Source organism: Nymphalis io, chromosome 3, assembly GCF_905147045.1.
Source record: "Nymphalis io chromosome 3, ilAglIoxx1.1, whole genome shotgun sequence".
NCBI classification, from domain to species: domain Eukaryota; kingdom Metazoa; phylum Arthropoda; class Insecta; order Lepidoptera; family Nymphalidae; genus Nymphalis; species Nymphalis io.
The window spans coordinates 11,269,866-11,293,681 of record NC_065890.1 but is presented as its reverse complement, the minus strand read 5'-3'; the positions used below and the strand labels follow the sequence as shown (position 1 = coordinate 11,293,681).

Genomic DNA, 23,816 nt, shown 5'->3' with positions numbered 1-23,816 from the left:
TAAGTAATGTATATATGGATATTCTCGATAAGGTAACCTCCAACCATGCCCGGTGCCTATGTTCGTGATAACTTGCTACGGTCGAAATAAAACAGTGCATCAAAGTAAAACTATATAATGTATACATATACATACATGCATTGTATATTTGCAAAAGAAATATTTTTGATGTTAAACATCTTTTGGCGCGTCAAGCATATAAACCCACGCGTATGCCGTGGCGGCAATCAGCATGACGCTCTATTTTCCCTCCCTTTTGCGTGCGAAGCGCATAATATACACTTCGTCCCTATAATATGTTATTAAAATATTTATAAAAATATAATAATTTTATTAACAATATTTTTATTTATTAGTCTATATTTACATATTGGTTTCTTTAATTATAAATACTTTTAATAACAATCAATTTCAATGTTTCACATCTGCCGTGAGGACCCCTTTTTTTTAGTACTGAGTGTACCCAATCGAAGAAGAAAACGTCACCAACACATATTGAAAAAAAAACAAAAATAATTAAGTGAGAATGTCTATTTTGTAACACGCGACTGTTCAGGAATTTCGAAGACATTTTTTTTGACAATCATATATTTTAGATGACCAGAAAAACTCCAATTAGCAAAAAAAGGTTGTTTTTTTATCTCATTCAACCCTATTTCTTATATGGAGAAAAAATATTTATTGACAAATGGGGGAAATATAGTAGACAACCGAATAAAAATTTAAAAAAAATCTAGCTATTCGAAACATGTTTATAAAATTTTGCTTAGACTTAAAAAAAACATATTATATTCTTATATTCGTTTCTCTTTTGATTCTAGTCAAACCGAACAATGGTAAACAATAGGAACATATAGACAAACAGAAAATCCATTTTAAACTCTAAATATTTATTTAATTTTCTAGGAATGTTTTTGTAGCCATTTACATCTTCTATTTATTATTAATTGTAACATTTTTAAAGTTATTATATACAATTTAGCATTTACTTTGCTAAGTAATAATATATTAAAAAATCTTTAATACATAATTAGTAGTAACTTGCCATTTCATTTAATATATAATTTTAAAATCTTTTCTACTTAGTCATTTAAGGAAATAATTTTAATAAAATTATTCTACTCTAGTCTATCTTCTTCCATTATAAATATGTCATTTTCTTCATTCTTTGGCTCTGATTTAATATAAATTATTTCTGGCTCCTCCTATAGTTCAATAAAAAAAAGTTTTAGTTATAAAAAACACACACTATGTGTAACATATACAATATATTAAGTACACATACATATAGTGATAAACATCAAATGATGAAAAGGTTTGTTTATCTCTACCTTTTTTGTGTGGAATAGGCTTTTGTTGTTTTTTACTTACTAATTCCTCTGGTTTGGTAGCATGTATCCTAATATGCTTTGTTAAGTGATCCGAACGAGTGAAAGATTTAGGACATTCAGGGCATTTGTGGATCTTCTCACCAGAGTGTATTCTCTTGTGTCGAGAAAGTTCATCGGAGCGTGAAAATCTGAATAATAAAAATTAAAATTGGAAAAAAAAATATCCTCAATATTAAAACATTAAATATAAATTAAATAATATATAGATTTAATTTTAGAGTTTTCACCTTTTACCACATAACTTGAAATTACAAGTATAAGGCTTTTCTCCCGAATGTGACCTTAAATGTACCACTAAATGATTTTTTTTTATAAACACTCTGCCACAGTCAGGGTAATGACATAAGTGTTTTCTTTGGCCATCAAAAAAAAGTCTGTAAATAATAATTAGTCATGTTGAATATACATTGTGAATAAATATAAATTATTAATTTATAATGAAGTGTGCCATTTATATAATAGTTTTTTTTAATTTTTATTTAATTATGTGAACAATTTGTATATAACTAAGAAATATTTAATTTAAAATAAATTAGACCTTCAATTTAGATTTTTTTTTTTGCAGGCAGTATTTTTTTCTATATTAATTAATTTGTAATATTAAAACTCTTGAAGTGCATACTTTACGCCATCTTTACAGCATGGACAAGTACAAGGGAATCGTTTTCTAATCCGAGGACCTCTAGTAGACGCAGATTTTTTGGCATCAATAAAATCTTCTTGGTTCACCATCGCCTTAGCCTTAGTCAGTCAGAAAGAGCAAATTAGTTATTTGTATGCTTAATATATTAATTTATCGAATTTATTGATCTTTCTACTGTAATTATTTCTATTTTCATTTATTTATTTATGTTTAAGAATACATAAATATTGATGATTGATAACAAATTCATTGTAATTTGTATTGTCATACTCATAAACGTCATTGTCATTTGTGTCATGTCATGTGCTTAGGATAGAAGTTATGGTAGGTATTCAATGGACATAGCTAATAGCGAAGAACAGACTAATAAAATATTTTTTATTAGTCTGTCCTATGTTATACATTTTTTTTTTAAATATTACATATTAGCCCTTAACCCCAATAGGTCAAGGGAAGTAGGCCTTGGGCCTACTGTTCTTCATTTTCGCTATACGGAAAATGTTCTCCACAAAGGCCAGAAAATGCTGGACTGCCTTGTTTTCGGCTCAAGTATTTTACGTCGCTTGTCATTTAATTGTCTGGTCCTTGACTCTTTGATGTTAAAATCTCACTCACGTCTAAAACTGTTTTTCAACTGGATCTTTAATAATTTACTTTTCTTTTTGGTTTTTTCTCTCTGCTGTAATTTTCTCAACTGCAAACTTTCTCGAATGATCTTTAACAGTGTGAGTTTATTCTAAAAAGTTAACACCCCTGAGAAAACAACGAATACCGAAGTGATTAAAAATTTTCTACTGTGTAAGATCACACCTGTCCTGTAGAGTGCATCTCAATTAGCTGCACTATTCAGGTTCCATATAACCTTTACACTAGCTGACTGTATGTGTCTGCCGTTTTTTACATATGGTAGTTCTGATTGATTTGAAGGTATTCGTGTTAGTTGTTACCGCCACATGTGTAAGTACTCATGTTAATTGTTACCGCCCAAAAGCTATAATTTGAATTACTGTGTTCTGGATTGAACCGTGTGTGAGCTTATTAAGTTTGAGATTTGATATGATAGATTGAGATTGCCAAATAAATAAAAGTATAATCCGATATTTATAAAATAAATAAAATGTTATATACCTAAATAAGATTATACGCCTCGAATTCTGAAAGCTTACAAATAATTTCTAAGGTAAATAAAAAGCACAAAAAGATCAAAGACGAAACTTACGACTTGGCCTTCGTGGTCATTGAATGAATTTCGAATATTTGAAATCTCATTTGTTTCAACACTCCTAATTGTAGAGCGTACCATCTGAAACAAAAAATCTTCATCACGCACTTTCAAAATAACATACGCTAAATGTTTGGACGAACCACTAATTTTTTAAGCTACATGTATGTATAATATACCATTCCTAATATTTTATAAAAATACGAAACTTCTACTTACAGTACAAACAGGAACTGCAGTTTTTTTTAGCATAAACATTCCTTTTCTAGATTTGTAAATTTCTTCTTCATCAAAATGCATCGAACAAACGAATGATTGGTTACTCGGTGTCCAATCAGATTCTCCTCTCTCCCAACGAACAGCTTTTATCCATAGTTCCCGTTTCACTGAGTCTTTTGGGAAACTAGAAATTAACTACGTCATTAAATTAAATTAATAAATAACTTATTAAACTAAATTAATAATATAACTTGTAACCTTTAAGATGCATTAATCGCACCAATTAATAAAAAATCACAAGTCAACAGCATCTTTTAAAAAATTTATTTTTATTTTTTATATACTTTTACTCGTATTGTTATAACAACATATATATAATATGAAATTATACAAGCGACACTTTCAGATAATAATTTTCGTTAATTTATTTGGAAGCAAAGTAAATTCCTTGATCATTATATCTTAAATGTTTAAATTTGTTCAATGATGCAATATTCTAGATTTCGGCCTATTTTTCAAGCGATCTTTTTGACGATACGAAACAAATTTTCAGTTGATTAATATTTAATAAAAATATTTATATATTAATCATATATTTTTACCAACAGCTCATATTTTTTAAGCATCCTAATGAATTATTCACTTTGCGTGCTCGATCAGTTACCGATAGTATCGATAAGTCTATCAAACTCTTGATGTTGCCTTGAAGGCATTGAGAGTGGAAGAAGGGCGTGGTTTGGTGAAAATTCGGCACGCGAAAAATGTAAAGAAACAAGTGATTTATAAATAAGTGATTGAGTATTTTTTTTATAGCCTGGGACATATTCACACACGGCCATCTGATCCCAAACTAAGCAGAGCTTGTAATATGGAAGTCGTACAACTAATATACTACATATACTACTTTTGATTTGTAAATACATACTTATATAAATAATTACACCCAGACTCAGGACAAACAGACATGTTCATGCACACAAATGTGTGTCCTGGGTGGGAATCGAACCCACAAACTACGGCATGAAAGGCAAGTATCTACCAACCACGCCAACCGGCCCAAATTATTATTCGTCTTTACACTTACATGTGAAAACTAATCCCATGGCAATTTAATTTATATGATTTGTGGTTTCTACACCACTTCACGACACAAGACGGCATTTCTGTCGTTTTTAATATTCCGAAAGAGAAGCGCACTTGATAACGGGCGCCGCTGTACTAAATGAGCTTCTGGTATAGTTTCAGAGCCCCGCCCCCCGCCTTGTATTGTATGCATTAGGACCTTTAAATTGTAACAATTTTGAAGACTGTTAAGCTAAACAACGACCAGCTTAACAATATCATTATTATTAATTTTTATTAGTCTTTTTATTTATATTTTGAAAATTATTTAATAAGTATAATCGGCTTAATCAACTATTCGGTAATATATAAAAAATAAAATAAATCAAGAGAAGAAAATATTTTATCGTGCTTAGGCAAACGCCGTACTTAAGGCCGGCCAAATTCGAATGTATTTTACCTCTTAATAAAATTTAAACTTGTGCCGAAGACGAATAGACGAAGAATTGAGTTTTATAAAAATAAATCTATTGAAATACGTCATATAGTTTAAAGTTATCCTAGTTTAAACTAGTACCGGAATTACTTGAGTATGCACGCGTAAGGTAAACGAGCACATGTGAACGCTATTTTAACGAACGTATTCTATGTGTGGTATGACCCACACATTGATTCTACCATCAATCATTGACGTTTCAAATATCAATACTTTATTAACTTAACTGCTGTATTTCAATTGTGATGATCGAGGCAGTGCAATTACAGGCACACCTCAGACACTAAGGTCCCAACGCTGCCGAAGAAATAGAACTACAAACCATCAGATATACTAGTTGCCTATAATTCCTGTAAGAAATAAATAAATACAAAATAAAATAGAAAATATTTTTAATCAACTGTTTCAACAATGATATTTACAGATTTTTTACACTGTACAATATTTAGTTCCTATATTTACAATTTCTAGCAAGCCTATTTGGACCCACTAAAATCTTCGATGTGTCTGGTTTGTACGTATATTTGTTCATGTAATTTTAATACCAGTAGATAGGATACTGAATATTAAACAATATTTTTTTTACACTGTGTCCGTTCTCATAAACAAAAAATAATAACTTTTCCAAGCGAAGGTCTTAAATCCGTGAAACATAAATATACATGATCATCGTAATTATGAAAATTATTTTTATGTAACTAAGTTTTTGATTTAAATACGAAACTGTGGGCATAATAATAATAAAAGCTACTTGATTGCCTAATCGGCTAAATAAAATATAATAAAAAGCAGTTTGAGAGCGTAATAAATGAAAAATTCATCTTTTATAAATCACATTAAAAATGATTTTCATAAAAAAGTAATTGCAGAAATGCATATATTTTTTGCTTTTTTTTAATATCACATGTGTAAATTCATATAATTATTGCAAAATAATTTATTACAAATAGCAAACAAAAACATTTACGATTAAATAAAAAAAACTGCCAAAGCAGTTTTAAAATGTAGTTACACCTAAATCATATTTATAAAAATGAATATTTCTTTGTTTAGCTCGTATGCGTTTCTATTTCCAATAAAATTGAAACAATTGCGAGATTATTTTTTACATAGCACCATGAACGTACAACAGATGGCGCGGTTTCGTATCAGATATTTAATAAGAACCTACCAATGTGTATGCATTACACAGGCCAGTGGGCCTAGACAAAGTCACAGCGATTATGGAATTTCTTTTAGAAAAGGACAAAATGTATGGAACTTAAATAGTAGTATCCGATTTATCACTCGATCAACAATAATTGACATTAAAATCTCTTTGAGAACCGTCGAATGCGCTTTGTCTAGCCCCTAAGGTCCCTCAATGCAGGATGTGCGAACATGGTGAACTGTGAATGTGATAGATCCAAAAAAGAACAAAGGAAATCTTATCACGAGAAGATCTTTTATCCACCTTTAATAAAATAACTAAAATGACTATATAAACTTCTAATCTATAAAAAATTAAGTTATAATTACATAATTACAAATGTGTGCGATTTCTAAAACATTGACAAGTAAAAATTAATTACATAATTTTGATCACAGATCATATTTCAATTATCTATGTACGTACAAATCATTTAATTGTTTTACACGTAAAGAATATATTTACACTATTATATATCTCTTTAATTTTACAAGTTTCATTTTTATTTTAAAAACTGATCGCCACAATGTTTATAACAATGTACAATACACACACTAAAATATTAAAAATTATAAGGCGGCTTCAAATAAATAAATCAATCTACCTTAAGATATTGTGATGTAAAACACAGAAAAAGCTTTAATCAAAAGTTAAAATAGTATGTGTATAATATATAAGCAAATCATATTCTATGTTTGTGTGTTTGACTAAAATTATCCTAAAGTTATTAAATAATGTCTATATTAGTACTTTAATATGGAATTGTGATTTCTATTCTCTATTTCACATCTACATAAGATAGAAATTAATCAAAAGTTAAAAAATTAAGCTTTCGACTTTTTTTTATAGAATGCTAATGAATGACATATTTCGGTATTATAGCAGTACACAAATGGACAAGCAGACAATAATCAAGTACGTATACAGCATGTAGCTGAAATGAAAAAGTATCAACACAAATGGTGCTGCAAAGTATTTATAGTATATGTAGGATGGATGTACAGCCTACAATTAATCTTAGAAGTTACATCTATTTGTGAAAAAATATATTACTCTTTTGAAAGGCAAAAGCTTACATTAGTTTCTTATGTTATTCCTATGATTTCAACTACTTTAAATACTATGTAATGCCATTTGCACTATTATCATTATACTGGGGATATTACATGAACCATTTTTTTAATTGCAACATGACAGTAAGTCTTGCAACCAACCTTCGACTGTAGTATAAACAATATCAAAGTTCGACAATCTTGTATACACTGGTTACTCATACGCACAATCACTGCACATTTTAATCCTTAAACTATACTCTTTGAGGCCTTGGGAAATATCTCCTTAGTCCAGTAAAGGCCATTAATTTCAAGTCATCACAGTAATCCCAGTACTTTTTTAACTAATTGTTTGGTGACGTTACTTTAACTGTCTATGTGGTCCGGATCTATTTTAGTCCCAGGCCGTATCATGACCAACTTCTCCTCGTTATCCCCGCCTTGGTGCATTGTTTCTATGGTGAGCATCATCTTCTCGTCACAACTGTCATCACCCGAGTCGGAGTACATAGACTGAGTTGATGTAGCCACCTCCTGTCAATTTAGAAATAGTTTGGTTCAAGACTTGCAAATAAGTATATTTATAATGAAATACCTATGTAGTATAAATAAATGTAAAACACGGTAGTGTGCGCAAGCGATCATGTAACGTCCTATAATTATGAAAGGCGCCGTTCGTTTTTAGGGGGTAGTCTGACATTTAGCTCCTTCCAAAAACATCCCAATTACAGTGAGGGAATAAAACGGGCGATAAAAAGTATAAATTTAACAAGGTGCATGAGAAAAGTATTGTTTTAGAGTGAGTTACTGTTATAAATAATATATTTTATAGGACTATTACGCAATTCATAATATATGATATAAAATAATCCAGTAGTAATCATTAATAATATAATGCCTATTATATTATGTAGTTGAATGAGCTAGTGTGTAAGTATTTAAGTACACAGGCACAAGGCTATATGCCTTGTGTTGTTGTTGTTTAGTAAAGAAATTCGTAATCTCCACAGCTGCGTTTTATTTCATAAAATATATTGAAAACCTAAATACTTACGGTAATTCGATTCTTCGTGTGTATTCGCACGTGTTTGGCGAGATGGTCGGAGCGCATGAATCGCTTGCTGCACTCGGGACATTCAAAACGTTTTTCGCCCGTATGCGTGCGTCGATGTCGTTGCAACTCGTCCGACCGTGTGAACCTGCACACGAAAATACGGGTAATAAAATGTAGAAAAACTAACAGGTTTAGCTCATATATAATGTTATGGCCCTACCAAAAGAAACCATTTTCAGTTAACCGCCTTATGAAAATTCAAAATTTGTCTTAGTTATTCCACATTTTATTATTATACAGCCTTCCTTTGAATGAAGTCTTTCACATCACCCGACCAACCCGATTCCTCGGCAATGTCTCCTCCATTAATGTCCTCAGAGGCTACAATTGCAGGTCTAAAACCAATAATGATCCAAACCTCTTCCCACAGAAGAGCCAGTTACAAAGGAAAGGTCGCTCGCCAGAGTGCCAGCGTAGATGTGCGCGCAGGTGCGACGTCTTGCCGTACACCTTGTTGCAGCCCGGGATGTGGCACACGTGCTGCTTCTTGCGGTCCACCAGTCGGCTGTGAATTATTATTAATATTTATATCAATCAAATTATAACCACGTCACTTGCTTTTCAAATGTTATTTTAAAATAAATTTTATAAATTGACTTTTCTTTCACCGGTGTAAATAGCACCAAGTAAAAAAAACTATTAATACGAATCACAGTTAACATTTAGGGCGAAGGATGGACGTTGTTAAAGAAAACAGAAAGGAAAGGTTTTCGTGCAAAGCTTAATTTATTAGTAGGACTTTGTGCCAGCCCGCCTGGGTAAGTAAGTGCCTGAAAGAGATCGCTATGTAGCGATATCGTTTCCAAAATTGTATGCTACTTTTATTTAGGTTCTATCCATATTTTGTATTTTTTTTTCTTTTTTTGGTGTACAATAAAAGGATAAAGTAAAGTAAGTCTGTGCAAGCCCCCCCCCCCCTTACGACTTATTCTACTCAACTGGTTTGAAGGGTGAATGAGCAAGTATAATTATAGACACAAGAGACATAAGTTCTGTGTTGGAAGATTGGTGATTAACAATGTACGGAATAGTTAATATTTCTTATAGAGCCAATGTCTATAGGCGGTGGCGATCACTGACAATTAGGTTGGCCCATTTGCGAATTCACCTACATATTAGAAATAAAAAAACCGTTTGGGTCAATAGTATGCCCTTGTAATTACAGGCTCAAAGGATATAACTCCAATCTTAGATTGATGGTTTTTATTACTTAGTATCCATACAGTAGTGGAGACTTACTACAAGGTGGCCTTCAACTCAACTGCCTTCAGTTTAAATATATTTAATTTATTAAAAGAACACAACATGTTCATTAAAGAAATTACGATATTTAAATTTCGTTAATATTAAAAGTGTGTCTCCAAAAATGTAAACAACACGATACAAAAAAAAAACAGTTAAACAATAGTGTAGGTTTAAAAAGACATGATTCATATAATATATATTAGAGATATTTCCATACATTTTCAGATAATCGGATCAAGTAGCTGAAGCAAATTTTATTTCATCTACTCACTTTTCTCCTTGATCACAGTTAGGGCACGTGCACGCAACTCGCTTCATCAACCGCTTCCCGCTGTTCGGACTATTGGGTCTGTTTTTATTCGCCTCGCATTCAGTTGTGGTGGTGTTCCCCGAACTAACCGTTACCACTTGCCACTTTCCAGGCTCGTTCGGATCTTGCTGGATCTGCTGGCCCGGAAATGGTGTTTCTGAAATGATTTAGAGAAGTGTCAAATAAAAAAATTAAAAAAAATGTAATTAAAAAAAGTAAATCAAAGCTAAAAACACTATTAGATATAATCCTATGGAAATTTTATTAAGAATAATTATCTGTTATTACTAAAAATAGAAATCACAATTTTTGCAAACTGGTTTTGCAAAATTGTGTTTTGTAATGATACGTATTGCTCGCCAATACCATTTAAGTGACAAAGTGACGTCTTTAGTTATATTTACCATAATCTCATCTTTCAAAATGAATTTAAACAGCGTATCGGCGCCGCTCACCTATGACGGGCTGCGGCTGCGGCTGCGGCTGCGCCTGCGGCAGCTGCGCGAGCTGCACGGCGCCCGGCAGCCCCACGGCCGGCACGAGCTGCACGGCGCCGCCCAGCCCGCCCACGCCCAGCGTCGGCATCTGCACAAGCACGCCCGCCTTACTATCTAACGTACTAAACGAGAATTTACTTTATTGCGCCAATTTTTGCAGGGCGACTTTTGAAAATGTTAGTAAAATTTCCAAGGTCAAAACTGCAACAATTCTGAATGTAAAATTTAACAGACTTTAGTCATGTAGACTAGTATTTTTAAATCGATGTTTTACAAATTATGAATTAATTTTATTACTTTCATAAGAAAATATACATCTGAGACGATTGTGAATGATTCGTATGATAATTTTTTTTTTTTCAAATTAAATTGAATTCCAAAAAGGTCTCAAATGCAGAGACCTCATTATTTGATTTTTATAATCTGTAAGCGAATAGATCTGCTAAAGACGTCATGAATAATAATTAATAAAAAAATAAATTAGCTGTAAGTGTAAGTAAATGTTAGTAGCTGATTTAATTTCATCATATTATAAATAATGGAGCGTATTTGGTTTTGCCCATTCTTCATCTTTGATTTAGATTAAAGGTATGAAGGGTCTCTATTTGTACAAGAATAAAAGTAAATAATAACTGTAATCATAACCTTGAATAAGAAAATAATACTTGTTGTTCGTATTCAATGCGTTCACACATTGTTTGAAGTTTTTTAGTCGAGGTTTTTGAGATAGTTATATTAACGTACAATAGATGGCGCGCATCGTTTCGTTGAAACTTTATACATAAAACAACTGTTATCCATTATATATACCTACATATGTATATATAACCGTAACATGATCGACTAACGTCTGTTGATACCTGGCACTAGTTACAACAATCGAGGGTCCCGCGAGTGGGATACCTGTACAACATTGGCCGTCCTCACATTGCTAGTCGGTATGACGGTGACCTGCTGGCCCGACGGCGTGTTCGTAATGATAGCCTGGGACTGCTGCTGTTGCACTTGATTATTTGTGTCTTGTATTTGATTCGGTACCGCCTTCCGAGCAGCGTTAATGGGTGAAGTTCGTTAGTTTAAAGTAAATTTAGGATATAAGATATTGTTAATATATTAAAGCAATATAATATAATTTCATTATTACATACATGTAAAATATAATTAAATATTTTATATATATTGCATAAATACAATGAGTTCATATAATTATGAAACAAATAATTTTTGAATATTAAAATTCTCAAATCTTCTAAAGCTAGTTCCTCACCTGCAGAGTGATGGTGTGCTGCCCCTGCGCCGCGCCGTTCTGGCCCGCACCGCCCTGCTGCCAAACCAGCAACAGTTACCGCAACGTTACCACTTACTGTCTACATACCGCACTACCACTACCCAAGTCACGTGTCAAATGTCAATTACTCAACTTTTTTTAACATGACAATTGTATGACATTTATATCGATTTATTTTGTCTTTCGTTTTATTGCAAATTTAAAGTTTACTAAACCCCTTAAACTATAATGAATCGAGTAATATTGATCAGAATTATTTTTCGTAGTGAAGTATAACTTCATTAGACTGACCTGAACGTTTCCGAGTGAAGCTATCTGTATCTGTTGTATCTGTCCTGACGGTGTCAGCACGTTCGCGACTTGCGGCTGCGCTTGCATCTGCGGAGAGCATACGTCATAATATATCTCTAAGCGCATAAACGATATCATTAAAGCCAAATCCGCCGAAGCCGTACCGATGCCGGGCGAATGTCTTCCGTTAAAGACAAACAATTTTCAGTATATCCCGACAGATTTCTCCTCGTTCTGTGTCTGTATCTCTATATATGAGTCTAGGGAGTTAGGAGAAGTATATATTCAACTATATATTTCTCATAACAGAACTATGTTTTCGTTTGAAGGGTGAGCGATACAAAGTATCGTCGTTTGTAACGGCGGAGGGCGCCCCACCTGCTGCAGCTGCGGGATGATCTGCAGGTGCGGCGCGTGCACGGGCACGTGCACGGTGTGGTACACGGTGTGCCCGTTGGCCACGCTCACGGGCACCTGCACGGGCACCACGCCCATGCCGCCCACGCCGCCGCCGCGCACCGCCACGCCGCCGCCTGGCAATGTACCTCATTATTGGCCGGGTGACCTACGACTCGTTTATGAACGATAAATATTTGCAAATTAACACAAAAAAGTGAAGAGCTCTAGGTAATGATATATGATTTTTATAAAGAATTTTCATACAAACGCGACAGTTAAAATTCTAAAATCGAATAGAGATAAAATATATTCATATCAATATCATTCAACATAGTTCATTTAATGTAATCTTGTAAAATTATTATTCAAAAGTGCTTGTAAAAGCCGACTTGAATAAAGTATAATTTGGTTTGATTTTAAGTATTATTTCAAATGGATGTAAATAATAAAAACGTGACTTGTAGTGGAGGTGAGAATTAACATTTAGTGTGAGTGAGTAGCGGTGACAGAATGAAACAAAAAACACCAAGCATGGATTTCTATGAGACAGAATAAGCAAGGGATTAAATTATACTGAACTTATATGAAGTAGATTTACTATCAACTTTGAAACTCTGAAACGTAACTTTCTTTCCTTTTCCAAATATTTGATATACAAACCTTGCCCGGCCGGACTCGGAGGTGACTTTGTCTCCTTCCCATTTCCGTTCTTGGAATCCCCCCCATTCGGCATACCGACGCCCCCGTTGGCCACATTGGCCACGCTTGCCACCGGCAATTGGACGCTCGTGGAACTAGGTATCGATATGGCTTGACTCGTCGGGATTTGTATCCCGCCCGCCGGAATAGAGATATTCGTGCCCGGGATAGTGATCATTTGATTGCCAGTCAAGGCGCTCAGTGGAATGGTTAAATTAGTACCGGGTATGGAGACGGTGGCCTGCTGTTCTGTTAGCGGGTAAGCAGGGCGGAAAACAGACAACAGTTAGTATGATAGAACGTTAAGCGAGTGTGTGATGATACGAGCTGTCCACATAGTTTGATCAATGGAAAAAATAATCTATGACACCTGATATTAAGGTCGAAAATTGATTAAATACTGGAATTGTACATTGTAATGATTCATGATTATGTATCTAGGTTGGTCGAAGCAAGATAATATTATGAAATTAGTGAATTCAAAATGTCACAAAGTCTTTAAATATTTTATGGTATTTTATATAACTATGTGGTTAGCTGTTATTTTGCACTATCATGTACAATTAAATTATCCCTACCTTTCATCTCAGCAGTCATATATTAGTACAAAAGTATTTTTTTCCATATAAACATAAAAAATATAGGCTCTCGAATATAACAGCAAGAAACAAAAAATTGGATTAACTTAATTTAAAAACTCTTTTGAAATTAAATTAATAATGGTGAATAAAGCGACAAGCGAAATTAATGAAAATTTAAGCATTCCCGAAGAATTGTGGAAATAGAACCCAAGCAGCTATGTGGGGGGGAATAAAGACTAGGGTTTTGTTTAGTCTATATTATTGAAGCTCACCTGCAGGTAAGTGCATGACATTTTGCAGGAAACCAGCAGGAAGAACAGGAGTCCTCACTAGCTGACCATTCACGAGGCTCACTTGCCCCATCCCAGAGAAATTCTGAAATTATAAAATACAACATTGGGCGTACGCAAATAGTTGAACAATTATTGCATTAATTGTCTAATACAATTTAAGACAAACTGGAGGATATTAAAGAGGTTTCATTTAAATTATTTTATAGTTAAAGCCGATATGGCTCTGTGGCTAAAGCAAATGGATCTTAACCGAAGGTTGCGGGTTTAATCCCGGGAAAGCACAGTCTTTTCGTGTGTTCAATTTGTATTTAGAAAAACTAATTTCGTATTTAACGGTGCAAAAAAACAATTTTGCATTGGATGAAAGTCTGCTACTTTGTGTTTGACCCATAGTGGGGCAGTGTGGTGGAATAATTTCTAATCGACCTGTTAAAAGCCATTACCCAAATTTTAAACTTTTATTTCTACTACAAAATTGCAATTATTTAAATAGCCATATTTTTTATTTTATAAACTTTTGATAATTTGTTGAGAGAACTCTTATTACACTTACTAAAATTTTTTGAATTCAAGTATAAGACAAACGCAAAAATAAACCCAATATGGAAAATCAAAAACATTGCTCCGACTATATCGTGTCGTATAGATAGTAACAGCATGTGAATGTCTCTCTGTTGGACTAAGGCCTCCTTTTCCTTTTTTTGGTTTTGAGCTTACTTTACCACGCTGCTTCAATGCGGGTTGGTGGAAAAAAATACAAGTGGCAGAATTTGTGTGGATAGAAAATGTGGCAGTGGTATTTTGCTCGGGTTTGAACCCACAATCATCGGTTAAGATTCTCGCGCTCTTACCACTAGGCCATCTCCGCTTATATCTCGGGTCGTAAAGATGACCTATTTTAAAATATTATTCTTATCATTAATGAGTAACAGCACAACTGTCCTAGCGACCGTCTACCTGTGCATGGTGCGCGGGTATGAAGAGCGCGTCCTGGCCGTCCACGGTCACGGCCTGCAGCGGCGCCATGCCCCCCACCACACAGCCGCCGTACACGCCCCCCACTCCGCCTCCTTGTTGCTATGGAAACGAATACAATGTTTATATACTTACCTTACATATAAAAACTTTATTTTTTATTTAAGAATGAATTATTTTAACTATTATATGGCTTTAAGTTATATAGCCGAACCAAAATCTATGACAGATAAGATCATAGATGACAGTTTGCAAATTGTAAATAATTTAAAAATAACATTATTTTATTAAATTTTTCTCTATCAATCTCATTTTGCCTTAAATTATATAAGAAAAAAAACTCATTTTACCTGACTGCCTGTTATAGTTGTTAATTTTTAAGTGTTCAGTAATAAGTTGAGGGTGTAACTATTTCAATTAATAAACTAATTAATTAATTCGCCCTTTCTCTCTGAATGGCGTACATGACACATATTTCTATAACTTCAATGAAGAACCAAGTTAGACTGCCACTTTACACTGTAAATATGACATAAAAATTTCTATACCTGTAACAGCTGCGGATGTATCTGCAACAGTTGTTGTGGAGCATTCTGATATGTGGCACCCTCATTACTGGATACTACACCACCCCCTAGCAGTGACTGCAGTTGTTGCATTGATATAACCTGGAATTAAAAAAGTCAAATAATTAGCTCACTAGTAAAGCTCACTAGACAATATTGTTTCTCACTACAATTAAGTGCGTACATTTATTCAGTTAGTACATTACATCATTTCAATTTATTAAAACACATAACCACGAGTAATTTAATTGTATTATATAAATATATTTTTTCTACGTTTTTTTTTTATAGAATAGGAAGGCGCACGAGCATATGGGCCACCTGATCGTAAGTGGTCACCAACGCCCATAGACATTGGCATTGTAAGAAATGTTGACCATCGCTTGCATCAACTGCGCCACCAACCTTGGGAACTAAGATATTATGTCTCTTGTGCCTGTAATTACACTGGCTCACTCACCCTTCAAACCGAAACACAAAAATGCCAAGTATTGCTGTTTTGCGCTAGAATATCTAATGATTGGGTGGAACCTACCCAGACAAGCTTGCACAAAGCTCTGCCACCAGTAATATATGTTTGGATATAGTAAAATATTGCAATAGCATTGTAAGACTCAAAATTTATTAAGTGAATGTTATTTTCAATAGTTTTTTATTTTATATTGGAGTAATATATGTATATATATTATCGGTTTAATTAGTTATATTTTGTGTCTATTATCTTTTCAAAAGTTCATAAGTCTTTTTTTAATAGAAAAAAATATAGTACCTGAGGTTGCTGCACTTGAATGCCATTTGGGACAGTACTAGCCGCATTCACTATTGCCGCTGACAATTCATTTCCCTGAAAATAAATAAAATTGAATATCATTTAAAATAATTGTAGTAGAAGATTTAAATAAATAATAATTACGTTTATTAACTCAATTTAAAATCATATCTATATTTATATCAAAATTATGTGTATGATCAGTTTTTTATTATGAATCTTTAGAATCATTTTGGCGATTAATTTATTAATCAAGAGCTTATGAAGATGAACCTCATATTCAACCCAAACAAAATAGTTGCAAGTTGCATCACATATATAGAAGAAACTGACTGATGTATTTTTATTTGTAAAAAAAATCAAATCCTATCTTTTTTCTGTTCTATATTAAGTTTCCTTATTACATTCAACTACTTGATTATTAACATTGTCATATGTTTTAGTTGATATATTTGTATGTTAAAAATACATTTTTAATGTAATTAATAATTATTCATATAATTTACAAACACATAGATATTGCTGGTGTGTTTGTGTCTTAATAATAGTAAAACAGAATATTTACTTTGATTAAACAAAGAATATTGTAACCAGTTTTATACACATTCCAATTGTTTATAAATGGAAGCATGTCTAAATGTAACAAAAAAATAATTGTATGACATCAACCTTATTTCTATGAACAATTACAATCGTAAATCCTTGAAGCCTGTTTTGCTATTCTAGTACCCAACTAGGCAAATCATCTTGTCATTGTTGCGTAAAAATTACTGCTGACATTCGAAATTCGATTTTGGTCTATAAACTTAATGCACTAAAAAGTTTTTACTTCCATATTAATGATTGGTATTCATCTTCCGCTATTATTTATGTAAAATCGTTTAATATTAATATTTAGTATTTTTTTTTATGTTGAATAATACTTAAAAAAAACGAATTAACATATTTATATCAAATTTATCTTTTTAAGAAAGAAAAAGAACTTAAAAAGTACTTAAATAATGTCGTATGTTTATAATATGCGCATTATATAAACATCTATATAAAATACAGATATTTGGACACACACTTCACGGTATTTCCGACCACGGTTGAGATTTTAAGCTAGTCACAGTTGGATTGGTTGATTTAAAACTGTTTTTATTGTCAAATACTTGTAGTGTTTGGGTTAGTTTTCATGAATAAAAATTATCTTTACTAAAAAAACTTATTATGGGATTTTAACCATAGACTTATCAAAAGTAATTTGATTTGTATTTCGTTGTGCTTGAGTATGACGTCATCAGAAATGTTATTTTGCAGACAATAACTTGATAAGGCATAATATTCTCACTGGATACGGACTTAATTTTTATCAGTCCTCAATTTACAAATTAAATTTGTCAAATATAACACAATGGCCCAAAAACTTTCTTTAAATATGACTTTATCTTTACAGTATTTATATATTTTTATGCTTAACTTGATTACCAAAAAAAATATTATCAAATTTTGTAAAAAAAATATATACCTTAAATACATACATTATACAAAATTTATAAGTACATAATTCTTTTGTATATTAACCGAATCTTTGGCACAATGTGAAACAGTAATACTTGTTAATCATATAATACATTAAACATATACACAAAATATGCAATATAAGTACTGTGTATATATATTGATATACATATATAGACCGACTATTAGGATAATAAGTATGTATGATTAAAAAGAAAGAAGAAGTTATATAAACTTTGTTTACTTGTTAAAAGTTTGTTGTAAATTATTTTATGTTGCTAACATCAATGGAAACAGAGAAACCATTGCTGTTAGTAACTTTCTCAACTTTCAAGTCAAGAATATGTTTTACATATTTTTAATATGAAATTGTTCTAACTAGCTTAGCATAAAAAAGCAAATTATTGTTTACCAAACACTAATATTAACTGTGGCAGTTATTCTGATGTGTAATAATTACAGAAGTTTTTAAAGCAATGATTTCCCGTTAATTTTATAGCATAACATTATTCATAATAAAGATAGTTTTATGCAAAAACTTAGAATATGAATGATAATGGATACTTTTGAAAGTTGGTAGCTGAATTTTAATTTTTAATTTAGCCAATATGATATACGACTCACCGACAGGCCTTGAGCTCTAAGTTGTTGCACAACAGCTGTACTGATGACTCTCATCTGAGGCTGTTGCTGCTGCAAATACTGCTGCTGTAATGCAGCAAGTGTAGCGGCATCTCCTTGAACTTGTTGTTGAACAAGTTGTTGAACTTGTTGTTGTTGTTGCTGTTGTTGTTGCTGTTGCTGTTGTTGCTGTTGTTGTTGCTGTTGTTGTTGCTGCTGTTGTTGTACTTGCTGTTGTTGTACTTGCTGCTGTTGCTGTTGCTGCTGTGCTTGCTGTTGCTGCTGTGAACCTGAAATTTCAAATACAACATGCTATTAATAATATAATGGTTATAACATAGAATATAAATTAAACACTTTACAAGAGTGTATCAGGTGATTTTTATCAATTGTATACTCACTAAAATGCTGTTGTTGCTGATCTTTTTCCTGCTGCTGCTGATCGGGCCCCATGGTGGCGGCACCTACGCGGCTGCAGGTAGCCGCCAGTAATGCAAGGGGTGATTGGGTGCCACAACCCTCCTTTTAAACAAATTTAAATTTAATTTTTTGTGTTTTAATTATTTAATTACATTATAAGAAATATTTTAGACATAGATATTATATTGAACATCTCATCAAAAAAAATACAATTATATATTAGATATCAGATTTTAACAATATTTTTTAATACTTTTAAAACAATATCTAATAAAGAAAGCGATGTAACCTGAATTTTGATGATTGTTTTTCCCAAGAAGTAACAAAATTATCATTTAAATAATTAACATGTATTATGTAAGCACTTTCATAAAATTTCAAATAGATAAAAAGTAAATCTATATATATTTATAGAACATACTTCACACATGTCTGCTTTAGTCAATACATTTAATGATATTTATAGATATATATTTCATACTTAGATTGTTTTTCTAAAAGATATGTTTTGGTTATTTTAAATTTTCATTTTTAATTAAAATGAATCTAATACTTAGGTATTAGAATATTGTATTAGATTTTTTTTCTCAGATGAAAATATATTTATTCAATTTACAATTAAATTAAAAAAAAAAACAATGCGACAAAAGTCATCGCATCATTTTTATTTTCTCAAAATATATTTAATGTGTTTCGTCGATATCGCATTCGCACTGCATTGTAACAAGGGGTAGTCTCGAACTCGTAAATCGATACAGATCAGCCGACTTAATCAAAATATAAGAAAAAAAGGGGACATTCGGGTACAATTTTTACAAAAAAAAAAATTGGCGCGAATCTATTTTACGACGATGTTTTTGTCAATGATAGACAAAATATTTTTATAATGAAAAGGAAGTAATGTATATTATTATTTACAAAATGTAATAACGTAAATTATATAATTAAAAAATAAGAACGGATTTAGAGTTTTACAACATTTATAGTCATCAAATAAACACGCACAAAATACATATCAATAATACAATTATAATTTATAATTATAATAGAAATTAGGAATATATGAATGTAAGATGAATGAAATAAATGTACTCGGTCGAAAATTACTTTTTTTTATAATTCAAGTTCTTTAAGTATATCGTATTTTAATAAAGTAAACTTTACTTTAAAATATTGAACAATAAAAAATTTAAGCCATATTAAATTTAATACTTTTAATATCTTTACCTAAAAACTTTTAGGATGTAAGTTAGTACAAACGTGTAAGTTTCAAATGATTTCTATTTTGTAGATTTGTAATAGTTGGGAGTCGACACGCCTTTTCCTAACAAGTGCCGTGAGCCGGGAGTCGTCGCACTCAAGGTCGCCGCCGCCCTTTGATCCACCCACCTTGGATCGCGTGACTGTGATTTTACGCATTTATAACTAGGTTACTTTTAATATTATTTTTAATTTTTGTTTTATCGGCATGTTTTAAAGGATGTAAATACATGTATTACTAGAATGAAACACAGTATTTTAAATTTGTCAATATTTTGATATCTACTGAATAAAATCTATATTTAATGCCCTAGTTATTGTAGTTGATGTACAATTACACATTCTTGGATCAAATTGATTTATAACTAACAATTGAAGTTTTCTTTATGAACAAACTTGAAATGGGTGGTAAAAAACTGAAGGAGGATGTTGATGCTATTTCGGCAAGGGAGTAGCTCACGAAGCGGTCACAACCTCCTGCGTGTGGCCTGACGGGCCCCACACGGCCGGGGCCGCGCTCGCCCCGCCCTCCCCCTGCACCGACCGACACACGAGAACGCTGCCCGTTGGCGTCCAATCTGTTACACAATAACACTATAACCCCAAAGCCACCACGTTTTACCTTAATAATTTTGTCCTCACTAATATATTCCACTTGCACTTTTGAGAGCTCAGACGACATTATCTACTTGACACTTGCTAACAATTATTTGCCTTTGTTCACGTACGGTACGCACCATTCTCGCGACCGGCCGCCAAGCCGCGGCGAGCAAACTGACGAGTGAAAACGAACGCGATCGTCAAACTTCGGAGATCCGCCTCCTATCGCAGTCGTGTTGATCGCGTTATAAGTAAGTTTTGTAATTATGTTTTGTTAGAGTGGCTTCAAAATTAAAACTGCATTTTATTAAATAATTTAGGGTGTATTTCTAATGTTCTTTTTGTTGCTGAGCATCATCATTATCCTTAAGATTTACTTGAAAAGTTGAGGGCCATTAGCTCTGTCTCGCTCGAAACAAGACAGGTCTTGATTATTGGTAGGCAGCAGCTGCGCCTCTCTTCTCCTCCCCGTCGCGGGTGCGGCGCCACCGCCCGATAATAATAATTGAAAGTAGGAAGGACGTAATAATGGGTGTATAACCTCGTGCCAGCGGCCTCCTTGGGCGGGTAAAAAATGCACACATGTCGCAACTCTTTCCGTGGAAGTAACCGCATCTCCTTAGAAGTAAACACCAGGAAACTACGTCATAAAAGAGTCATCCCACTCATCGACTTCGTGATTACAATAGTGAGCTCTAATTAATTTTGGACTACATATTTGTTTAGTTAGTTACTTATTATATATTGATCATATCCCTCACAAAATTACTAAAACCTTTGTCATAATCATTGGTTTGGATTATTTTGTAATTATTGTTCTTTTTAGTATTTGTAATTTTTTTTTATGATTGATTAAAATATTCATATTTTTTAAAGCAGTACCAAAACCTAGTGAAGCATTCTGTAGGTATTATTTATTTGCATATTTTTTCCAATGTATAAATATCTATCATGTAAATATATCTATCTAACAGACAGACGTAATCGCATTATTTATATTCCAAACTGGATTGAATTGAGAGTGAAAGTCGAGCCACGTTTTGTCAAGCGTCAGCCGCGTTTGCCCCAAGTCCATTATGCACGAATGAGCAGCCGCCCCGAGAGAGCGTATGTCTCCGGCTTAATTATCTCGTACTTTTGCAAAGCATTTTTAACCTTAACGCGTGCACCTAACATTCACAATACATTGTGATAAATATTGTTATCGTGAATATCCAAGTCAACAGTACTCTAAAACTATGTTATTTGATTGTAGGCCTTATACTTACAACTATAAAGTTTGATTTGCAATATTATCTATTGAGAATATAAGACGTTGCTAATTTGAACTAATTTCATTATGGGTGTACCTCAGTGTTGTGCGACGCGGTATGCGGTAGCAAAATGACGTGATAGTGTTTGCGTATACTTAATTAGACGGCGAAGAGAACCGATGAAATCATCATTGCATTGTTTTAGGTCAACGCCTATCGTCTTAGTCTCGTTATTAGTTTGAGTTAGAAGTATCAAAACTGTTATTATAGAGATTTTCACTTGAGCATGATGAGGATGAAGAAACTACAATAATATAATACAACTACCTGCCAACTGGTACCTGCAAAGTTAAACGTTTACAATGCGTATAGGACAACTTAATACGGATCGAGTCACTTTTATTTTAAGTATCTAAACGGAGGAATCAAAGGTTTTATATTCTAAGCATAATAGGTAGGTTACTATCTACCTAGAATTAATTTAACAAGAATGTCCTTTCATTCAATAGTAAGTATACCATAATGTTGCACAATAATATTGCGCAGTTACGTTATCCTCAAAGGAATATCTTAGGAATAATAATAGTCTGTATATAATCAAGGTGATCTGGCTTTTTATCGAGGCCAAGATATCATTAAGCACCATCAATCGACTTGTCGATTAAATGGTATAAACAGATAACTGCTACATAATTGTTTTCACGTGCTTTCTCAGAATTGACTTTTATTGTGCCTATTCACCTGAAAACGTACCTAAGTAAGTACTCCGGAATTTATTTACTATTGACAATAACATTGAATAGTTTCAAAGATTAGCATAACTAAGACTTGAATCATACAATCGCTCTTTTTATTAATGCTTTCATAGGTAACTCAATCACACCTTACTCAAACTAACTTTGTATGCTACATCTAACTGTAGTTGAGACTACTTTAGGATCGTATGGTGATTAATATAAGGCAAGGACAGTTCATAGTGATACTTGATGGGAAGTGAGCTACAGCCTGCAAGGTGCACTGACGGAAGCGGAAGTGATGGTGGGCGGGCCGGACCGCCCGCGCCACCCGCCCCCCTGCACGACACGCCCTAGATAGAATAACATTGCATCTAAATATTAATTAGCAACAATACAAATACTCCAAAAATAGATCAGGTGATATAAGTTTTTTGAAAATTCAACCAAAATAGTCTTATAAAGTTCATTGGAGGACACCTAATATCGTGTTGCTCCTCCATAGCTAAGGACAAAGTACGTATCTATTTCGTCTGATAGTTTATTATTTTACAAATAAGCTTAACTATCTACCTATGTTCACATTTTAAAAAGGAAAAATGTTTTAATGGCAAGTCATTAATCAAAATAAGTACCTACCTATTCATATTTAGTGCTGAAAATATATCCTCGGTATTATATTAGTACTCTAACAACAGTCACTAACTACCTAATATCTAGGGTCTAGGTTACTCGGATAGGTACTATTTGATTATTGAGTTACCTAACCATATTTAATTCAAATGCCTATAAGCGTTATCACAGCAATAGAGTCATATCCTATCTATGCAAATACGTACTTAGTAAGACCTACCTAATAAATAAGACGTATTATTATAGATACGTACCTACTACCTAAATGGTATGAGAAAATTTTCCCCGTAATTTTAGGAGCACATATATGTTACCTTTTAAATAGCAATTCTAATGTGTAAAATGGTTGAATGGTTAAAGATTAAGGTGCCAAATATTATAATTACCTAACAGTTAAACCTCAATGAGTGTTAGTGGATACACGTCACGCGATGACCATAAGTCCAACTGAAACTTGCCCGGATTATAACTCGTTATCTTCGGTTTCGATT

General features: G+C 32.8%; 2 protein-coding genes across 4 annotated transcripts; both read right to left on the bottom strand.

Annotated features, from left to right (window-relative positions):
* Positions 1–401: 401 nt before the first annotated feature.
* On the bottom strand, positions 402–2,268 carry LOC126781043 (transcription factor Sp2-like). The gene is made up of 4 exons (XM_050505810.1): positions 2,014–2,268; positions 1,619–1,765; positions 1,372–1,519; positions 402–1,205 (listed from the first exon to the last, which is right to left on the bottom strand). Exons 1-4 carry the CDS (start codon positions 2,121–2,123, stop codon positions 1,119–1,121), a joined length of 492 nt encoding a protein of 163 aa, XP_050361767.1. The 5' UTR covers positions 2,124–2,268; the 3' UTR covers positions 402–1,118.
* A 4,476-nt stretch (positions 2,269–6,744) lies between these two features.
* On the bottom strand, positions 6,745–20,870 carry LOC126781030 (transcription factor Sp4-like). 3 transcript variants are annotated; one of them, XM_050505790.1, is made up of 18 exons: positions 20,748–20,863; positions 20,580–20,683; positions 18,827–18,947; positions 18,429–18,715; positions 16,302–16,376; positions 15,515–15,634; positions 14,949–15,068; positions 13,971–14,073; positions 13,079–13,366; positions 12,398–12,552; positions 12,020–12,106; positions 11,708–11,764; positions 11,368–11,481; positions 10,399–10,528; positions 9,905–10,100; positions 8,747–8,893; positions 8,329–8,473; positions 6,745–7,808 (listed from the first exon to the last, which is right to left on the bottom strand). In XM_050505790.1, the coding sequence occupies exons 1-18, from the start codon at positions 20,785–20,787 to the stop codon at positions 7,641–7,643; spliced, it is 2,457 nt and encodes an 818-aa protein (XP_050361747.1). In that variant the 5' UTR covers positions 20,788–20,863; the 3' UTR covers positions 6,745–7,640. The 3 variants fall into 3 exon arrangements, with proteins under 3 accessions (XP_050361747.1, XP_050361748.1, XP_050361749.1); XM_050505791.1 differs by lacking the exon at positions 20,580–20,683 and having other exon boundaries at positions 20,728–20,870; XM_050505792.1 differs by having other exon boundaries at positions 20,502–20,861.
* Positions 20,871–23,816: the final 2,946 nt, after the last annotated feature.

Bases quoted from the DNA above. Each gene is read 5' to 3' on its own strand.
- LOC126781043 (XM_050505810.1), bottom strand. From the start codon at position 2,123: ATGGTGAACCAAGAAGATTTTATTGATGCCAAAAAATCTGCGTCTACT. The intron at 1,520-1,618 runs GTGAAAACTCTA...TTTATTATTCAG, and splicing joins TTCAAGTTATGTGGTAAAAG to ATTTTCACGCTCCGATGAAC. The intron at 1,206-1,371 runs GTAAGTAAAAAA...ATTGAACTATAG, and splicing joins CTACCAAACCAGAGGAATTA to GAGGAGCCAGAAATAATTTA.
- LOC126781030 (XM_050505790.1), bottom strand. From the start codon at position 20,787: ATGTCGTCTGAGCTCTCAAAAGTGCAAGTGGAATATATTA. The intron at 12,553-13,078 runs GTTTGTATATCA...GTACATTGCCAG, and splicing joins TCCGAGTCCGGCCGGGCAAG to GCGGCGGCGTGGCGGTGCGC. The intron at 8,894-9,904 runs GTGAGTAGATGA...AATAATTCACAG, and splicing joins AACTGTGATCAAGGAGAAAA to CCGACTGGTGGACCGCAAGA.